At 40.9% G+C, this 19,616-nt stretch overlaps 1 protein-coding gene across 2 annotated transcripts in view; it reads left to right on the forward strand.

The window, feature by feature from the left end:
* Nucleotides 1–19,616, forward strand: part of hmcn1 (hemicentin 1) — an 89,463-nt gene that overhangs the window by 11,008 nt on the left and 58,839 nt on the right. For both annotated transcript variants that reach the window (XM_031313892.2, XM_031313891.2), the window contains exons 2-9: nt 7,457–7,527; nt 9,907–10,065; nt 10,179–10,301; nt 11,575–11,746; nt 12,979–13,085; nt 18,474–18,594; nt 18,738–19,001; nt 19,105–19,249. In XM_031313892.2, the coding sequence (XP_031169752.1) occupies nt 7,457–7,527; nt 9,907–10,065; nt 10,179–10,301; nt 11,575–11,746; nt 12,979–13,085; nt 18,474–18,594; nt 18,738–19,001; nt 19,105–19,249 (1,162 nt within the window). The remainder of the gene's footprint in view (nt 1–7,456; nt 7,528–9,906; nt 10,066–10,178; nt 10,302–11,574; nt 11,747–12,978; nt 13,086–18,473; nt 18,595–18,737; nt 19,002–19,104; nt 19,250–19,616) is intronic.

Here is a 19,616-nt window from a genome sequence, read left to right on the forward strand (position 1 = left end):
ATTGCGTAGAGCGAAATGAAACAAGAGAGGCAGCGCTGCAGCTAGCAGAGTTTAGCTGCCTGGTGGTCCTGCTCTCTCACTCTGTCGGTTGTGGGAAGAAGTTTCCATCACAAATTCAAGTTTGTGGTGGTTTGAAATCAAGCCTGTCGTCAGCCCTGGGCTAAACCGCAGTCATTAGATGGCAGCTGGTGAAGTCAGGCAGGGTAAAAGATGCAGTTTAAAAGAGCAAGGGTAAGGAAGAAAATAGGGAGAACCAGAAACATACTGTAATAAAGGACAGAAAGAAAATGTAGTGAACAAACATAAAAGAAAAGATGAGATTGAGCATGGATTTTGCAGCCTCGTAACCAAGAAGTGTCCTCCAATCCAGAGGAAAGAGTAAAAGGAGAGATTTTGAAAACAGTCAGTTTACATCAAGCCAAAATGTGATCTTTTTATGGTCTTTGATGCATTACGGAGAATATACCTGACAGTAGATGTGACAGGAAATGAAAATTTGTAAATCGTACCCTGTCCATGTTGGAAGCAGTACTTGCTCCTTAAATTACCTTTCTGCTAAGCTACATTTGAATACTTTATTTGTTGAATTTATTTCAAACGTCATACTGCTAGAAGAAGAAGATAAAATTAAAATGTGTATGAGTTGGGCTCAGCGTGGTGAAAGAACACATTTCTGATCTGGCACCATTACAAGTGTGGCTATTGTTCTGTAGCAGTGAGGAGATGGACAACACCAGAAATATTGACTGTGTTTTAAATAAATGGAGATTATTATCCCATAAGAGAAAAAGAAGAATTAAAAAGAAAACAAAGGAATAAGAAGTTACCAATGGATAATAAAGTGAATAATTAAAAATGGAAGAAAAGGACAGCAATTGCAAAGGAAAGAACATTAACAATTAAGTGCCACACATTGTTTGGATGCAGTGTACTCAGACCTTTTTTAGGGGTCCAAGCCCGAGTCTGTAAGAACGGGCAATAGCAAAGCTATGCCGTTCATACAGCAGGGCTGTAGAACCCTATTGTTTTGCTACTGATTAATCATCATCATCATCATACATTATTTTTATTTTTCTTCCCCGCCTAAAACTCCGACTACAGCCTAAACCGTACATGGTGGGGGGTTGGCATTTTCAGTAATGGTCCCAAACTCCGCAAGGACCTCAGGCGCAAAAATAGACCCACTTCCACCACTAGGTGGCGCTATAGCAGAAAAAACGCGTTTGGCCCTATAACTCCCACACCGTACACCTTACATTCAAAAACCATACATCCCCGCGTTCCATGGATCCAACTGAGTCACGTGATATAGGCCACGCCCATTTCCGCCTAAACTTTTATGCATGAAAAATCGCGATCGCACAAACAAATTTGTGTAGCTAACTATGAAAACACCAACTTTGCCATATCTCAGCCAAATGATTTTTTGCCTTTAACTCCCACATTACACATCATACATTAGAAATCCTTACATCTACGTGTTCCTTGAATCAAGCTGAATCAAATGATATAGGCCACGCCCATTTTTGCTTAAAATCTTTTTCGCAATATCGCACAATGCGCAAAACCAACTTTTTCTAACTCCTCCTAGGCCGTGCGACGGATCAGCTCGAAACCTGGTAGGTAGCATCTCCAGATGGACCTGACCAAAAGTTACTCAAGGAATTTTGCTACATTAAAGCATGCGCATTTGACAACCAAACAAATTTTCATAGCTAGCTACCACACACGTATCATATCATATCTCGGCCAAATTAAATGTTATCAGCAAGGAACTTGGGAGCAACGTTTATTTGTTTTGGCCAATAACTCAATGCATTTAAATGGAAAATTTGCATATGCAATATCTCTGCCACGGTAAAAGCAATCACCACAAACCTTGTGGTGCTCGTTTGGCATGCGGCTCTGAGGCTCTGTACCAAATTTGGCGAAGCTCGGCCATTAGGGGGCGCTATAATCAACGTAGACAAGTTTTGGCCCTTTTACTCAATGTTAATGGGATATTTGCAATGGAAATGTACCACAGACCTTGCAGCCCACACTTCTCAATAATTACTGATGTTTGCCTCCTACCGTTACATTTTGGTTTTTACTTTTGTGTGCTACCCTGGTTTTTTACAATAAAAAAACTTCTTAACCCACTTGACAAAGTTGCTAAACCTTCACAGTGGACAAATGCAACTCTTTTCTCTCACTTTTTCAATCCAAAATCAACACCATTCATAGGAGCCGATACCGTGCAATTAAACATTGCAGTTGGTGCTAAGTGGAGAGTCTGTCATAGTGTGATTGGTTATGTTGGTGTCATTGATTCTTAATTTCCCACGAAGCACCCACGGAGGAAAACATAAATCGGTGTCTATGACGCCCTTTGCAACAACGTGACCACCTCCCCTGCTCCTTCAACCACCACACCTGCCAAAATCCTTAGTGAGGTTTTTTTCTACAGTACAGTGAACTAGAACTCTAGTATAAACTTAACTAATACTAAAAAATAAAAAAACAAAAAAATCTGAAATAGCATAAAAGCTAAACTAATGTGCTCTAGGTGGATTTATGTAAAGATTACTCTATCCAGTCCCTTTACAGAGTTCAATAGCATGTTTATCAGTCTGTAAAGGTCAAAAGTCAACCTGAAGACAGGGTCTGTTTATTTATATATATATATATATATATATATATATATAAATAAACGGCGACGTACCGCAGACGTCGCGGCTCTCGCCTCTGGATGTTTACCGACGTTTGCCTCCCCGCCGCCCGGCTTCGGGTTCCGCTTTCGCGCGCTCCCCGGGACCTATTCCCAAGAGAGACTTAGCTTATGTGCACACTCTAATAAGACTGATGGCTGCTCATACTGAGGCAATTACAGAGCACTATGTTGTTTACCTTTTATCCACCGCATATGTGTTTGTGCATTCATTTATATGTCAAGAGTGTAAATGGACTTGCGTGCCTTACCTACCTATGCTTTGCAAACATGTTTGCTCCATTGCATGCAGTATATATAGTGCTGGTCACTTTCCTCACTGAGGCACACTAATTGCACCGTGTGCTGTTTCACATGTGTTTTCTCAGTGGGGCTGATTAAGTGAATTATGCCTCATAGCTGACGGTCAGAATGACAGCCACTCTTTTCCTGGCAGATTTTACCCTGAGTCAGCAGAATGACAGAAAGCTGTGTCTGTTTATGGCCTCTGTTGCTGTTAAGTACTGTAACAGCTACATGTTGTGTAACCTGTTGGATATTTTTGGATGGGAAAAGCCATAGAAGCTCCTTTATCTGATCTTTATTTAAGTAAATATATACCAGTAACATACAGTGGCTCATTAAACTAGTTTGATAAACTGGGCACTTTGGGCAAATTGCATTAATAAGAATCTTGAACCATCAATGAACTGGTGGCTGTAAATAGGAAAAAAGAACATAACCCTTTGTGACTGTGTTGCTGCTGGTATTGATGAACTGAAGGTTCAGTTTAGGGGTTCCTCGGTTGTTGTTCACTGCACTGGTTTTATGGAGCTTTGTGATCATGTTTTTATAAACCAGAGTAATTGTAAGTTAGAAACATCCTGGTCTTTGCCTTCATGAATGAAAAAATGACAGTAAATGGGCGTAAATAAGTAAATTGGGCAGCATGGTGGCCCAATCGTTAGCACTGTGGCCTCACAGCAAGAAGGTTCTGGGTTTGAATCCAGGTCGTTCCGGGCCTTTCTGTGTGGAGTTTGTATGTTCTCCCCATGTTTGCGTGGGTTTCCTCCGGGTGCTCCGGTTTCCCCCACCATCAAAAAACATGTACTAGGTTCTCCAGTCTGTGCCCTTGATCAAGGCACTGGCTCAGATCTGGAGTTGGTCCCCGGGAGCTGTAAATGGCTGCCCACTGCTCCTTTGAGGGATGGGTTAAATGCAGAGAATGAATTTCGCTACATGTACAGTATGTGTATGTGACAATAAAGTACCTTTAAAAAAATGTGATCACTGCCACTGCTATATAAACTCTCCAATGTGGCAGAAGGTCTTGTAGGCCAGAGAAACTTTCCAAAGTGCCAAATCATATCATGGTCACAACTTTGAAGTAATGTCAGTACAATGACTCTTTCAATTGTCTGTAGTGGCTTGTGAAGCTCTCCTGTCTTATGTATTGCTGCCAAAATTCAGAATATATTTGGTTGGAAGACGTTAACGGCTGTGACCTTTCATTGCATTGGCCTTGAAATTCCTTGCTGGTGATGTTGTAAGGAAAGAGAAACTCACTTTGCAATGAATGCATTAGTGATTCCCAGCAAATTACTTTAAATCTGAATGTCAGCGGAGGTGAAACTGAGTCTGTCATTAGACAGTTTCCCAGTTCGATCCCATTAGAATTTCTGTGCATGTTTAGGTTTACACGTGATTTGCAGTTGCATGCTTTTACAGCCGGCATTACGGATGAGTGCTGTGAGAATATCAAGGTTGTTTTGATCATTTATTTCAAGTCCCCTTGTGTCAACAACTTACACAATAGATACAAAAAAGAGGATGAGATGCAGACCTTTATCTTGATTTGTTTTTGTTTTGGTCATTTTCTCTCTTGTGTTACTCCTTCCTGTCAGACTTTAGAGACTTTTGAGTTCATTCACTTTGTCATGTTCATGCCGCTTACAGTATGTGCTCCGTGTTAAAATAATTTCCTGTGTGGCAGCCAAAGGACTGCCTTGAGATTTCCCTTAAATGTGTTGTCATTTAAGGGGAGTTAGCATCCTATATCCTCAATCATGTTTTATTTATAATATTCAGGTTCTGATATTTTGTGCAGGGAAGGAACCATTGGTTTGACTCTACAGACCTGCAGGCAAATGTGTTTTTGGAAATGAAGACGTAATGTAATTCATATGGTGCGCTTGGGCAAGGCACTTAACCCCCAATAGTTCTAGTGGAAGCTTCGGGAACGTGTCTATGTTCCCCGGGTCCCATGTTCCCTGGGTCCTATGTTCCCCTCTTTGTATGAGACTGGTCTCATACAAAGGTCTGTTACTTTTTCCACCATTACTGCCAAATTCCATGGCTAACCCTAACCCTACCGTAAAGATTGATAGATTTCAAGGCCAATGCAATGAAAGGTCACAGCCGTTAACGTCTTCCAACCAAATATATTCTGAATTTTGGCAGCAATACATAAGACAGGAGAGCTTCACAAGCCACTACAGACAATTGAAAGAGTCATTGTACTGACATTACTTCAAAGTTGTGACCATGATATGATTTGGCACTTTGGAAAGTTTCTCTGGCCTACAAGACCTTCTGCCACATTGGAGAGTTTATATAGCAGTGGCAGTGATCACATTTTTTTAAAGGTACTTTATTGTCACATACACATACTGTACATGTAGCGAAATTCATTCTCTGCATTTAACCCATCCCTCAAAGGAGCAGTGGGCAGCCATTTACAGCTCCCGGGGACCAACTCCAGATCTGAGCCAGTGCCTTGATCAAGGGCACAGACTGGAGAACCTAGTACATGTTTTTTGATGGTGGGGGAAACCGGAGCACCCGGAGGAAACCCACGCAAACATGGGGAGAACATACAAACTCCACAAACATAGGACCCTTTTTCTGGAAAAGGGTCCCCCAATAGTTCTAGTGGAAGCTTCGGGAACGTGTCTATGTTCCCCGGGTCCCATGTTCCCTGGGTCCTATGCTCCCCGGTATGTATTGCTACAGGGGAACATAGGACCCTTTTTGGGAAAAACGGGGAACATAGGACCCGGGGAACATAGGGATGACCCCGAAACTTCCAGGCATGTTAGACTTTGGTGCTGGCACTGAAAAGCATAGGTTAGGTTTACGTCGTCTCATGCTGTTTAGATCTCATGAGCACTAGCTATGATTTTTCACAGTGCTGGTGCAAAGACAGTGGCTGTGGTTAGGATCACCGTAGCCAAACTAGTCTAAAGAATACTTACAACAGCCATGGGAACTTCTCCCATAAGGAACAGGACGTCAGCTTTTCCAGCTCTGAAAAGTTTGGCTCGAGATGCATGTTCCGTTCAGAGCAGCCAGACACATTTCCATGTTAGTTTTAGTTTGTAAATGTTCCTTCGCTCCACCTTGAGGATTTACATGGATGCCAAAATCTGGGTCATTTGGAAAAAGGCTTCTTGCTTCTTTGTGTATCTTATAGAAATTGAAAGTGCTTGTGGAGTGCTTTTCAAGAAGAAATGTAAGGTAATGCTGGTGGCGAAGAAAAGAACATGCTTCTGATTCCTCATTGTATGCGGTGTAAAGTTATGTCAAACTCAAAAACCTTAAATCTTTTACTTTACAAAATCACTTGAGACAGAAAGAGAATAGAAAGTCCTTCATGATAATTCTGTTTGAGAAGTCTTGTCACTGCACTAAATTTGGGCCCTGGCTTCTAGACAAAGTATAAGACTGTTGTAAAACAGTTCAAACAGTAACCTTTTTCAAAAGTCATGGATGCTTTGTAATTGTCCTCTCTTCAACAAGGGAAACCTTGTTTTACAATATGCTTGCATGTGCAAAACTGCAGTGTGTGTGTGTGTGTGTGTGTGTGTGTGTGTGTGTGTGTGTGTGTGTGTGTGTGTGTGTGTGTGTGTGTGTGTGTGTGTGTGTGTGTGTGTGTGTGTGTGTGTGTGTGTGTGTGTGTGTGTGTGTGTGTGTGCGTGCGCTTTTTGCAGTCCCTCATCAGGCTCATTCCACAGCACAGCTGCAGTGGCTGAAGTCACACAGTTTTGACTCAAGAAGGGGCTTAGCAGCTCATTAACGGATAGAACAAAGTAAGCTGAGAAACAGCAGTGACTACCAACCCTGGGAGAGATGGTGCTCGACTTTCATGGTACAGTTAAAAAGTTGGTCCAACTTCAGCCAAATCCTAAGCAGACACTGACACAGGAACATTTCAATAACCGAATTATAAAGTATTTCGTCTGCAACCAAAGAAGAGCCAGTAACACAAAAATGGCAGGGAGGATTGTTACGATTGGTCAATTAATCAATTAGCCTCACTGACTTCCACTATATCTAGATTCAATTCTGGTTCATCGCAGCTTTTGTGCATCAGTGACAGAATGAATTGGAAGTCTTTCAGAGCTCACATGATATCAGTACGTACACCTTCAAATTTTCATCATCATTATATCTGTCTTGAGAAACATTTTAAGACTATAATTCCAACCTTCCTTGTCATTCCTTTTATGTTTTTTTCTTTATTATCCATCAATCTATATGTCACGTATCTTTCTCACATTTCCTCCTCTCCCTTTTTCTGTTGGTTAAATATATCTCCTTTCCTGAACTTTTTCCTCACTGCAATTCATATCGTGACATTATAATCTGGACATCCGTGCTAATCTGCCAAAAGCAATATTTGGCTAAGGACAAGAATTTAAGAAACAAAAAATGCTTCAGCCTGTGGCCCTATTAATCACAAAACCTCTTTCTGTTGTTTCTTTGCAGAGATTGGACCTATAACAATCACAACAGACCCCAAGAAGTTCCAGTATGAGCTAAGGGAGCTGTACGTTCAGGTGGGTTCAAAGATCACATTCATCAAACCTAGGAAACAGCAGCAGTAGCCTTTATGCTATAGCATTAGCATAATGTCATCTGGCCTTGATAAAAGTGGCAGACTGTGGTCATACCAGACGTTTGGGTGGGAACGTTTGTTAGCTGATTAAGACCAAGTCTAATGGGTCAGTCTACATTGGATGATGAAAGAAGTTTTAAACAATAGTTTATTTTTCTTTACTTTTAGAAGAGACATGCCATTACTGTTCCCTGTTTTAGTGGGGTCTCATCCTTCATATAATGTAGCTAGGTGTTCTAACACTCATGGCTTTGGTCATATGGTGACCTTACTGTTGTACATAAAAAGAAATCTTCATCCCATGTTTATTTGACTTCCTGCACCATTACAAACAAATGTATAAACAAAAACATACAATGGCTAGACAGCTAAACAGAGAGACAAGAAATTGTGCACAAAGCCTGTTCTGTAGCAAAGCAGAAAAACTGCAAATCTGGTACTCCTTATGTCTAGCTACAGTATGATAGACAGAGACAGACACGGCAGAGATAAGCAGCATTCAGAGGTCTGTCCTTTGAAGAAAAATATTTTGGCAAGTGTCTGTGCATCCTTGGCATGTGCTACAGTTGATCTGGTGTGCGAGCGTGTTGTGTGTAGAATGGAAGAGATCCAGTTTCCTCTCACTTGCCGCTTCATTCCTGAGTCTGTTTTTCCTCCCCTCACCTCTTCACCTGCACACCCCTGAAGAGGTTTTGGCCAGAACGCACGGAAAAGATACACTTTGGAATTGACATTTTTCTTGAAATTTAGATTCTCCTGCCATGAATTGTGTTTAAGGGTGAAGATGTTAGGCAACACTTCATCTTTTTAAGCCACAAGAACAAAACTGCACAGAGGGTTTATCAGGCTTAATGTTAGGGGCAATGGGGGTATGGGGGAGTGCATTTTTGTCCAGAGGGGAGATGTTCGTGTTCAGGAGACACAGATGATTCCTGTCTCTTCACCTCCCCCCCTCCTTGGACTAAAATCATGGGTCACTTCATTCTAGATGTTACTCTTGGGGGTGATACTAGCTAGATGTTGAAGATGTTGATGTTAGATGTCCCCCCTAAGAGAATGACAGAGGATGAGAAAGACAGATTGAACATTCACATTCACACCTACGTCACAATTTTTTTTAAACTATGTTTGTTGCTTGTATGGTTAAAAAATATTGTTTTTGCATCCTTTTGTCTATTTTTAGCGGCATATCTTTAAAAGCTACAAAGTTCATGGATGTGATATTTTTACCACTAGATATCTTTTTCAAGATGTAATGTTGGTGCTATTTATGTATTGCTGATTGGAAAGTCTGGCATCAAGGACTTTCACTTAAAGCCGGCTACAGGGCACCGCGAGATGACGGTCCTTTCAGGGGCTGTGGCAGTTAAGTTTAACTGACAAAAAGTGAGCGCTGACAGTTAAGTTTAGGCACCAAAACGACTAGTTCAATTTAGGAAAAAGATTTTGGTTTGGATTAAAACACTCCAGAGGAAAGTCTTTTGTTTTCCCCGGGAAGTAGAGCCAGGATCGGGCCGAATTTTTCCGTCCGAACCCGGCCCGAGCCCGACAGAGCCGTGACCGAACCCGGCCCGAGCCCGTCAGGCATTATGATATTTATGTCCGAGCCCGGCCCGAGCCCGACACAGTTAAAATCTCGTTGTTTTTTTTCTCATACTAATGACACATGTACGTGTGTTTGTGTGGAAAGCCCGCTTTTATTAAGCAACTGGAAGGCATTCGGAAATGTCAACAGATGAGCGCATCAGCGCACACGGGGGAACAAGCTCACGTTAATAAGCTGTTTAATTTAAAATGTTCAATGTGTTAACCTTTCCTGATCGCTTCGATTCCGACCGTGATCAGAAAACCAGGGGAGACTCGTTACCTCCAGGGCCGACGTTATATAACGTTGGGGTTAAAATCCCGTTTCTGGTGAGCAGATGAATGAACTTGGTTAGGTCGGGTATCCAGGCCTTACCAGGAAGTGAACTCCGCTCCCCGGCTTGAAAGCTCTGTGTTTTATACAGCAGCAGTCAGTGTGGTGCAAACAGCAACAAATACGTTAAATACATACAAATCATTGTGCTTTACTTTTCGTAGCTATATGTACAAATGGTTCATGAGAACACCTGACTTGAATAATGCCTATAATGTTCAGTTTATGTTAATAATTGTCATTGTACAGGTATACCTAATGAAATGGCCATGTATTACCTTAGACTGCATACTAACTAATAATGACTAAATAAATCAGAGAGCTGTGTTGGTTGATCACAAACTCACACATACATTTATGTACATACACACCATTTGCTGATGATATCCTGCTCTTTCTCAGGGAGGTGGGGACTGTCCAGAGATGAGCATTGGCGCCATTAAGATTGCCTTGGAGATCTCCTTGCCAGGATCCTTTATTTACGTCTTCACAGATGCCCGTTCCAAAGATTACAAGTTGACTCATGAAGTCCTGCAGCTTATTCAGCAGAAGCAGTCACAGGTTTGGATATTACTGCAAAAAATAGCATATTGTATACAGGTTTAACATACAGGTAAATAGAGCACATGTATATATGTATATATATAGTTATATATATATATATGTTTGTGTAGGTGGTGTTTGTGCTGACAGGGGACTGTGATGATAGGACTCACATCGGCTACAAGGTTTACGAGGAGATTGCTTCCACCAGCTCTGGGCAGGTCTTCCATCTAGACAAGAAACAGGTCAATGAGGTAAGAGCATTACTAAACAGAAATGTGGAGCTGCACTTCTGTTCAAGAAGAACAACTTTCTGGTAAAAGACGTGCTTTGGTCACAGCATTTACATCATTTCAGCTTGGCCTGGTTTCAACTCCTAAGCTGTGTAAATTAAATGGCAATAGAAGGTTTTACAGCCGCTCTTATGTCTTTTGCTATGCCCATGTTCAAGTCTGGACTCCAGATCAAATATGCAGGAAACATTCAATTGAATTATGGATACTGTAGCTTTTTCAACCATTCCAAGAAGTGTAAATCAGCAGTCTTGGACTGGGCAGTAAGTCCAAGCCTGTAGTTTGAATAGCATTGCTGTTTTATCACTTTAATATAAGAGTCAGGGTAGGGGAAGAATGAATTCTCGATTTTGAACAATTTTCTATAAGACTGCATGAGAGTCCTTCGATCCTTGTCTGTCATTTTGTTAATACTCCCATTTCTCTATTAATCTATTTTATTTACCTTCTATGTCTCTCTTGGTTTGTCTTATTGATACGTTTGCTAATCAGCAGCGTCATTTTCACTAAAAACATTTGCAGGATAACTACAACCCTCCTTTTACTATTTGTGCCACTAGGGCTGATTTCAATTAAAGCAAGGATGTAAATTAGAAATGTTGTTTTATAACTAGTTTTGAGAAACACTAGCATCAAATATATTGACCATGTTTGGTCTGTTTGCAGTGATTATTCTAAAAATGTTTGTAGCTTTCCACAAAATCCAGAAAATTTACTTTTATGGAGCATCTCAGTACATTTGAGTCAAACCAAGTATTTTTCCCTGTGCACCCAGCTTTACCCTGAGACTCTGGATGTGCTATATCACATTACTCTCAAGCCACAAATGCTTGTTTGACTTTTAATGGGTTAAATAGTGTGTGGGTCTCACACAGTAGCTGTTGAGTTCTCCATAGGGACAGGGGGGAAACAGGGGGGCAGGACACGGGGGAATGTTAGAAACTTCCTGATGAAAGCTTTGCACATGTTGAGGGGATGACCTTGTGTGCAGCTGGGGGGGTAATGTATGTGTGTGTGTGTGTGTGTGTGTGTGTGTGTGTGTGTGTGTGTGTGTGTGTTAGTCATTGATAATGGACTTCCTTTAATAATGTTATTTTCAATTTGTTAAACATTGTGGTCTTAAAATAAAGCACCTTATCTGACAGGTATACCATCATAGAGACAGATTACATTTCCCACCCTATAAATGATGTGTAATTCCTACATTCTTCACATTTTCTTCCCTTTGCTTTAGGTTCTGAAATGGGTGGAGGAGGCGGTGCATGCATCCAAGGTCCACCTGCTGTCCACTGATCACTTCACTGGTGCCAGCAACACTTGGCAGATGCCCTTTGACCCCAGCCTGAAGGAAGTCACTGTGGCCCTCAGCGGCCTAGCACCTAACATTGAGATAAAGAACCCACAGGGTATGATAAGTGTTACCATACATAAACAGGATTGCCAGTGGGATTCCAAAAAATCTTAATTTTTAGATTGATGTTTATATATATATATGGTTGACAAAGAAAATAGAAATAACAGCGGAGTCTTCTGTATAGGGTATGGGGGCTCATTGAATGGTTTGTTGAGCATGAAAATGATTGAATCATATGTTATGGACATCTAGGGGAGATTTGTAACACAGCGCTCTCCACCACATCATAAAAGATGTCGTGGAGAATAAATACTGTACCTTTTGGAAAAATGATCTTCCATTGCTCGATTAGAGCAGTTCAGACTTAAAGACTATGACAAGTAGCATGGAAACTGTTGTAGCTGGTTGTGGTGATCCCAACACCTTATTAATCCACTTTATGTTGTGTTTTATGTGTTGTTTATCTATATATAAACTAACTTATATATTTATTGCACATTTATTTGTTAAACTGATATTGTGTAAATTAGCTTTGATTTCTGTTAGCTTTCTATGAATCTTAGGTGTTTCCATGTGTTTTTGCACGTAACTGACAAAAGAAAGTAGTCTTTAGACTTTTAGTTTTTCTAGTCTTTGTAGGCCATTTTCACATAAGAAAGGAAAGACCACAACATTACAGCAATTACAGTACATTTTCTTTATTGATACAAAAATAAATCAGTGTAAAAAAATTATTAGTGGTTATTCCCTGGTCTATTATGTTGTTTGCATAGATAATAATACAAACTTTGAAAATGCAGCATCAAGATACTTCCAGTGCAGATACAGTGTATTTGAAAGCAGACAAACTATCTAAACACCGAGGTGTAAACTTTAGGTCTTGGTGTCAGTCTCGCTAAATCAAAGAGAAGCTTTTTTAAGACTATTTTGGATTAAGATTCCACATTCATACAGGAAGAGTTTGAAGACGAGGAGAAAATTTTACTTTTTAGCAAGTGAAGCTCACTGTAGACGCTGAAGTACACTACACAGACCAGGTCTAGTTAAAGTGAGTACACAGAAAAAAAGATTTCTCTATCATAGGGCTGGATGTATTCTAACATCATCTGGGGTCCACTAATTTAGCACATGTTGTTTAATGCTAAAACCATATCCTGAGTCTTTATATGTTGATGACTTTTGTAACTTGAAGCCATGCATTAAAACGTGTTAAGAATTCATTTGTATTAGTCATAGCTGCAGAAAAGGTGAATAATTGTCTCAGTGTTCATGTTTGGCCTCTAGGGAAGCTCGTGGGGAACAGTGACGGCCTGACGGAGCTCTTGCACATTCCCAACTCTGCCAAAGTTGTCAACATCAAGGACCCACAGCCTGGGATGTGGTCTATCAAGGTAAACAATTCATTCTTTTTGGGAATGTGTGTAAAATTGCAGGCTTTTCCTAACAATTCCCAGGGCTGAGCAGTCTTTAAAAACACAAATAGCTCAGTAGTATAACCTTCCCGAGCAGGAAACTGTGCCCTTGAAGAAAGTTCTTAAGTTGAATTACTGCAGTAATATATCAGCATGTTGAGATACACTGATATGTAATCAATTTAACATGCATGACGTCTGGTGAAAGCATCTCCAAGCAAACAAAAAAACATGATCACAAAGACACATTTGAGCACTGAAATGATTTTTAAGACAGTCCTGGTAGATGAAGATAAAGTATGTTCAAGGCCACTGCTGTCAACACAAGCTGCTACATTTTTGTTTGGGGCACTCTTGCTGTTGTTTTCCCCTTGCCGAGTTGAAACTGTTGGCACCCTGCTGTCAAGGTAGTGCAAAAAAGGTCACACATTTGACTGCCTGCACTTTCGATGCCAGATGTTGGGAAATGGCGAGCATTTTAACCTGAGTGATTTGTTGAAGGGGCCTTCTGGGACACTTTCCCTCATCTCTGCATAGCTGTGTAATGTGTTAGCACCGATTTGATTTACAGGGGAAGAGATTAGATAAAAACATTGTCATCTCTATGTTTCCTCTCCAAGAAAAGTGCAGTTGTGAGGAGATGAGGATGTCTTAAGGATCGGATTTCCCATGATTTGTTCTAGCACTTCTACACTTCTAGGCTCTTTTTATTCTTGTACAACATGAAACTTTTCTAAATACGACCCTGCGTCTCTTTCTTGTTGTGCCTCTTCTTCTCTTCTTCTTGTCATGTCTTTTAATGCCTATGTAATCATCTCTCAGTGGGCAGTAATGGCATTACGGGCATTATGGGAGATCCATTGTCTCGATGTAAAGGTAACTCAAAAAAGTAACATGGATGTGGAACGTACATTCAGTCAGTAATGCATTTTTTGTTTTTTGGACTGAGGTTGATTTACTGTATAGGATGAAACAAGCCTTTTCCAGCTGTGTCTGCACTTAACCCACATGTTAATCTCATGCTGTGGTCTGTCACTAAACACCGGTGTAAGGAGCCCTTTCTCTGTTCACATAGAAAAACTGGCAGGAGCTTAACATTTCTTACTGTAGCATTACAGGCTTTTTTCTCGTGTGTGATAACCCTGTGAAAACACTCCACAGTATGTTGCATTACCTCTGGCAAACCTTTTTCAGCTTTTGATTGGTTGTTTGCATTGGATTTTTGTCTTCATAAGACCCTGTTTTCTGATTGGGGGAACTTGTTAAACAAAACTTTGGGGTTAACAGATGCTTAACTGCATTAATGTGTGTTCTGTTTAATTTCAACTTAAACACCATATCAGAAGTCTTTGATTGAGGCCTTTGCTTTCAGACTTCAGCCAATTAATATGGTAAGGAGCCTTCCGGTCATGGCGGCGTAGAAGTCACACGCGGTGAAATCAGCTCCCGTGCAAATTCTTAATTCCTAACCCTATTCCAGTGAGGATACGACACATTCTCCTTGCTCACGTAAGCTACAACTATGAATTTAGTTTTGAACCCAGAAAAGGGCCGATCATCTTCTAACCCCAAAACTCTAACCCAAGCAGCCACGGCACTAAAAAGAGAATTGGCTGACTCAAACTGGTAGATATTAGGAGGGAAATTAATAAAACGCTACGTGAGTACTCGTTCTACTCACATGCTCATAAGAGTTACTCCAGAATCGATGTTTTTCTTATTCATAGTGAAAAAATCCACCTTATAGATTCATGTGAATACCTAGCTATGACTCATTCAGACCACGCTCCTCTCATGCTTCATATGGCTTATAAAAACACCTCAAGGAGTTTAAGACTATGGCGATTTCCCACACACCTGCGCAATGACACAGACTATATCAAATGAATCAAGAATAATATTGCCAGCTTCCTAAGTACAGTACAAATAAGGGGACTGCCTCACCATCCATTGTGTGGGAATCCTTACAGGCTTAATTGAGAGGTGTGACCATAAGCTATGTATCATGGAAAAATAAGCATCATCTGTTAAAAACCAAGACACTCAAATCAGAGATTAGGATCCTTGAGAGGGAACATTTTCAGACTCAAAATCGGGATACCTTCAACACTCTAAATAACAAAAGGATTGAGTATGACATGCTAACATCACAAGTGGTTGAAAATGCTATGGCCAGAACCAAACAACAATATTATGAACATTGGGACGAATGTGGAAAAATGTTAGCCTGGCAGATCCGAAAAGAGGATAGCTCAAGATGTATCCCCTCAATTAAGACTAAGGCAGGTGTCACTTTAGTCCACAAACCTAAACTAATCAATGAGGCCTTTAGGGACTACTATGTGGATTTATGCTCTTCTCAGGGTGTGGGTATTTGTAAAATTGATAATTTTTTGGAGAGAATTTCTGTGCCGGGGGTGGCTGGGGGGACACGGGACAATCTCAGAGATTACTAATCAGGAAGTTTTGAATGCAATAGGAAAGCATTACCCCCCTGATGGACATGCTCAGACATGCAATTGAGATTAACCAGCTACCCAAAACATTAGAAAAAGCCCTGATCATAGTCTTGTGTCACCTTTTTCAGCCCTTCTGAGTTTGCAGGTATGTGATTTTCAGTTATACTATATGGCTGCCTAATCTAAAGCTATTTGGACTTGGATCAAAAACCTGGAACACCCTCCAGCATGGAAACAAATTGAACAATCCCGTACAACTGAAGCTGTTTGCATTGTACTTTTTGCTGTACTGATCTCTTTTGTACTGCCCTCTATCTCTGCAAGGAAAGAAAATGAAAATAAATAAAGTGTTTAAAAAAAAATGTAATATGGTAAGCTGATCCATGGATAGTGCTCATAAAAGTGATGAAGGATATCAAACAGACATACTGAAGAGAAATTGCATCCTCCTGTTTTATTTCTGTCCCATATTTGCATCTCGTTCTGCTCCTGTCTCATCTTCCTTCATGAATCTCTCTCTGTCACTTTTCTGTTTCCTCATACCACCCCAACACATTTACTCCTCTAATTATCTCCCTCAGAGAAGCACAGGAGGATCTTCTGTTCTCTCTCTCTCTCTCTCTCTCTCTCTCTCTCTCTCTCTCTCTCTCTCTTTGGCACTAATACATCTTTATCTTAATACATCGTTTTTCCCATTTCTCCTCTTGGACACTGCCTTTTCCAACCTCATCTGGCTTGCAGACTAAAATATCTCCCTCTTATCTGTAGCCTTGTTTCCCAGGACATCGAAAAAAATGTGGATAAATACTTTAGGGGGATTTCTCTGTTCTGCCATGCTGGGTTTCAGTAATGCTAATGGCCCGTGACACCCCAGTGTAAGACCCAGGCCATAGATTGTGTGTGAAAAGGAATTTGATCCATTTTAATCTGCCTTTAATTGGATGTTGTGGCGAAGTGTAGAAGGTGGGCTCACCCCACTATCACCCCCTGCTTCTTCAGTTTTAAAGGTCCAGTGTGTAACGTGTTTAGTTGTTCATTATCAAAACCTGTGTTGCCCGTTCACAAACTTGTCCTTTTTCATGAATATTTACCACCACCATCAATTCCAAGTATTCCTTTTGGCTTGAAATTTTACATTTGCATTCGCAGGAACCGGGGTAGACGCTCCATATTCATGCGCCATCTTGAAATACGTTAGCCGGTAAGGGACATACAGGACATACTGTTCCGCCTTTCGCGTTTTCGCTGTCACATGATAAACTCACAGGTGCTGCTAATGCTGCTAATGGGTATCGTAGCTTCCCGGCTCCGGCAAGTTTGAAGAAGGAAACATGGAGGACCACACGTATTCAAAATCCAAATTTCAGGAACAGGAGTCTTCTTCTTTGCCCAGAAAAAGAAAAAGGATATTGAAAAGAGCAAGAGACCGGCTTTTTGAAGCATGAAGGCTACCGTAGCTGTAATACGTACTTTGAACTGCGTGGTGCGAGAGAGTTGATTGCGATATATGATCTCAACGCTAGATGGGAAAAATTCCTACACATTGGACCTTTAAACCTTGCCGACCTACCTTACATTTAATTTGTGCTTTGTGGGACTATAGTGACTGTGTGTGTAAGTGTTTAAATATGAGTCATCTAGGTCAGACTTCTTTGTGCTGCAGTGACATCAGCATTGATGAGTGCATTTGAAGGTTTGCATGAGTACAAAGAATCACATCAGTAGGTGTTATGAGTTATCTCATCCCAGCCACACGAGCTGATTGAGCTGAGTGAGGGTGTATCTGAGACATGGGTGTGAAGTTGGCTTTAATGACAGGGATTCTTCTTGTCTTTGGTAAGAGCGTGACCTTTAAGGGACCTCTCCTCTAATTATGGCCTCATTTACAACCAACTAATGACCCAGGATAATTCCATGGTGGCCATTACGGCAGGTTTGATGACTACTACATGTATTGTTTTTCATGATGTGCAGGTATTAGCATTTAAGGCTGTGCCCTTTGTCCTGGCATTACCTCGTTGTTTGAGCAATTTCACCTCTAGCTGTGGTATGCGTCTGTCTAAATGCACTGCTCAATCCTGTTGGCGGGTTTCTTTTAACAAGGATTTAGGTTTTTATCAAGTAGAACTCAGTAATTGCAAAATACAGTAAATCCACGCATTCTCTTTCATTTCAGGCAATTGCAAATGACAGTGTAGGTTTGCATGCCTCACTCTGCATCATGAGTAAATGTCTGTGACACCTCCAAGGTGTTTTACCTAAGATGAGGAGTTTCCACCTCTCTCCAACCTATATTTTATTGTAATTACTCTGTCTCTATTTCTGCAAAGCTTCAAAAGACTTCCACACGAAGAAGACCCCATGATTATAGTGGTCGTGTTTGTTTAATTAAAGTATGAATGTCAGACTGAATGGGTCATCTATGAATTGTGGATGTTTTATAAGCTTTGGTGTGAGGCATCTGACAGTCCGCCTTGACTTACTTAGAGTGGCTTGTCTATACATGCAGGGATGGTTGGCATACAAAAGACTGTTACACAACAGTCCCAGTGCTGTGTCTGTCATTTAGACCACTTTGTGCTGCTGTTAATGCAACAACTCTTCTTTCTTTTGTTTTCATAAGTTATAAAAAATTGTTAGCCGGGGTTTTTGACCAAATCAATTTGTACCAAACATCTAATACTACAGCACTTATCAAACAACAGTTGTAAACAATAAAGATGTGACCGCAAAAAGTGCTTGTTTTATATAGATACTGATCTTTCATAGGATGTTAAGACAACATATTATCATTCAGATTAAGCCAGAAACATGGATGTATTAACCAGTAGTTCTAAGTCACATTACCCGACATACAACACGAGTCCTGGACATATATAAATCTACAGTTCCCCTTTCATTGATACAGACCTCTAGTGAAGGAAGACATTCAGTCCGTATCTCAGGTCTCAGCACCATTGACTTCCGAGCCGGGTTTTCCAGAAAGCCCACCCTGGACTTCAAAAAGACCTCCAGTAGGCCAGTTCAAGGTCAGTGAGGTCAACCATACCAAATTGTTAAAAAAAAAAAAAAGGACTACAGCTGTTGTTGCTTTTTTCACCTGTTGTGTTCACCTACAGCCTTTTGCTTTGGTACATTAAAGTATACAGTATGAATTTGACCATCTTTCCAGGCATTCCCACTCACATCCTTCTGAACACCACCGGGCTCTCACCGCCTGCTCAGGCTGACAGGCTAGACCTTGTGTCAATCAAAGGCGAAGTGATCAAAACTTTGCCAATCCGCAACTACCCTAAGCGCGAGCCATTTGGCCTCTGGAACATCACAGAGTTCATTCCACCCAACGAGGCCTTCTTCCTGCAGGTGACAGGATATGACCGGGATGGTTTCCCATTCCAGAGAGTCTCCAGTGTTTCCTTCTCCAGCATTGTACCTGGTCAGTGATACAGGTTGTCACCTATATGTATTGCTTGGTAATTTGATTAACTGCCTGATATGAGTGATTAACTTTGTTTGCTGATTTCCAATCTCTCTCATAGATGCCCCTAAGGTGCTGATGCCAGCCACAAGTCATGGATACTACCTCCAGAGAGGGGTTGTCCACTGCCAGGTAGAGAGCCTGATCCCCTTTACTCTGCGCTTCAGCAGGGATGGGAGGCGACTTGGGGTGGACCAACTCTTCAGGTGAGCAGGGTTGGGGAGAACTATGCGTGTCAGTTTAGACACTGTCTTTTAAAATCAAGTCGTTTCACATCAAGACAATATTATGTACAGTATATAGCCCGATATCACAAATTTGCCACAAGGGAAGTTACAATCTGTACAGCATACAACACCCTCTATCCTTAGACCTTCAATTCAGATAAGGAAAAACTCTACCAGGACAGAAGAGGGACTCCTTCTCTGGTGCTCTTCTTAAATAAAAGTCACAAAAGTCAGATATGAAGAGGAAAAGCATTGCAGTAAAGTGCATACATCTGCCAAAACTGTAGTAACAATGTATGCCAGTTGCACGTGATGTACTTTCACCATAAGGTTTTTTTATCCATAT

The sequence above is a fragment of the Sander lucioperca genome, chromosome 11, assembly GCF_008315115.2.
Source record: "Sander lucioperca isolate FBNREF2018 chromosome 11, SLUC_FBN_1.2, whole genome shotgun sequence".
NCBI lineage: Eukaryota > Metazoa > Chordata > Actinopteri > Perciformes > Percidae > Sander > Sander lucioperca.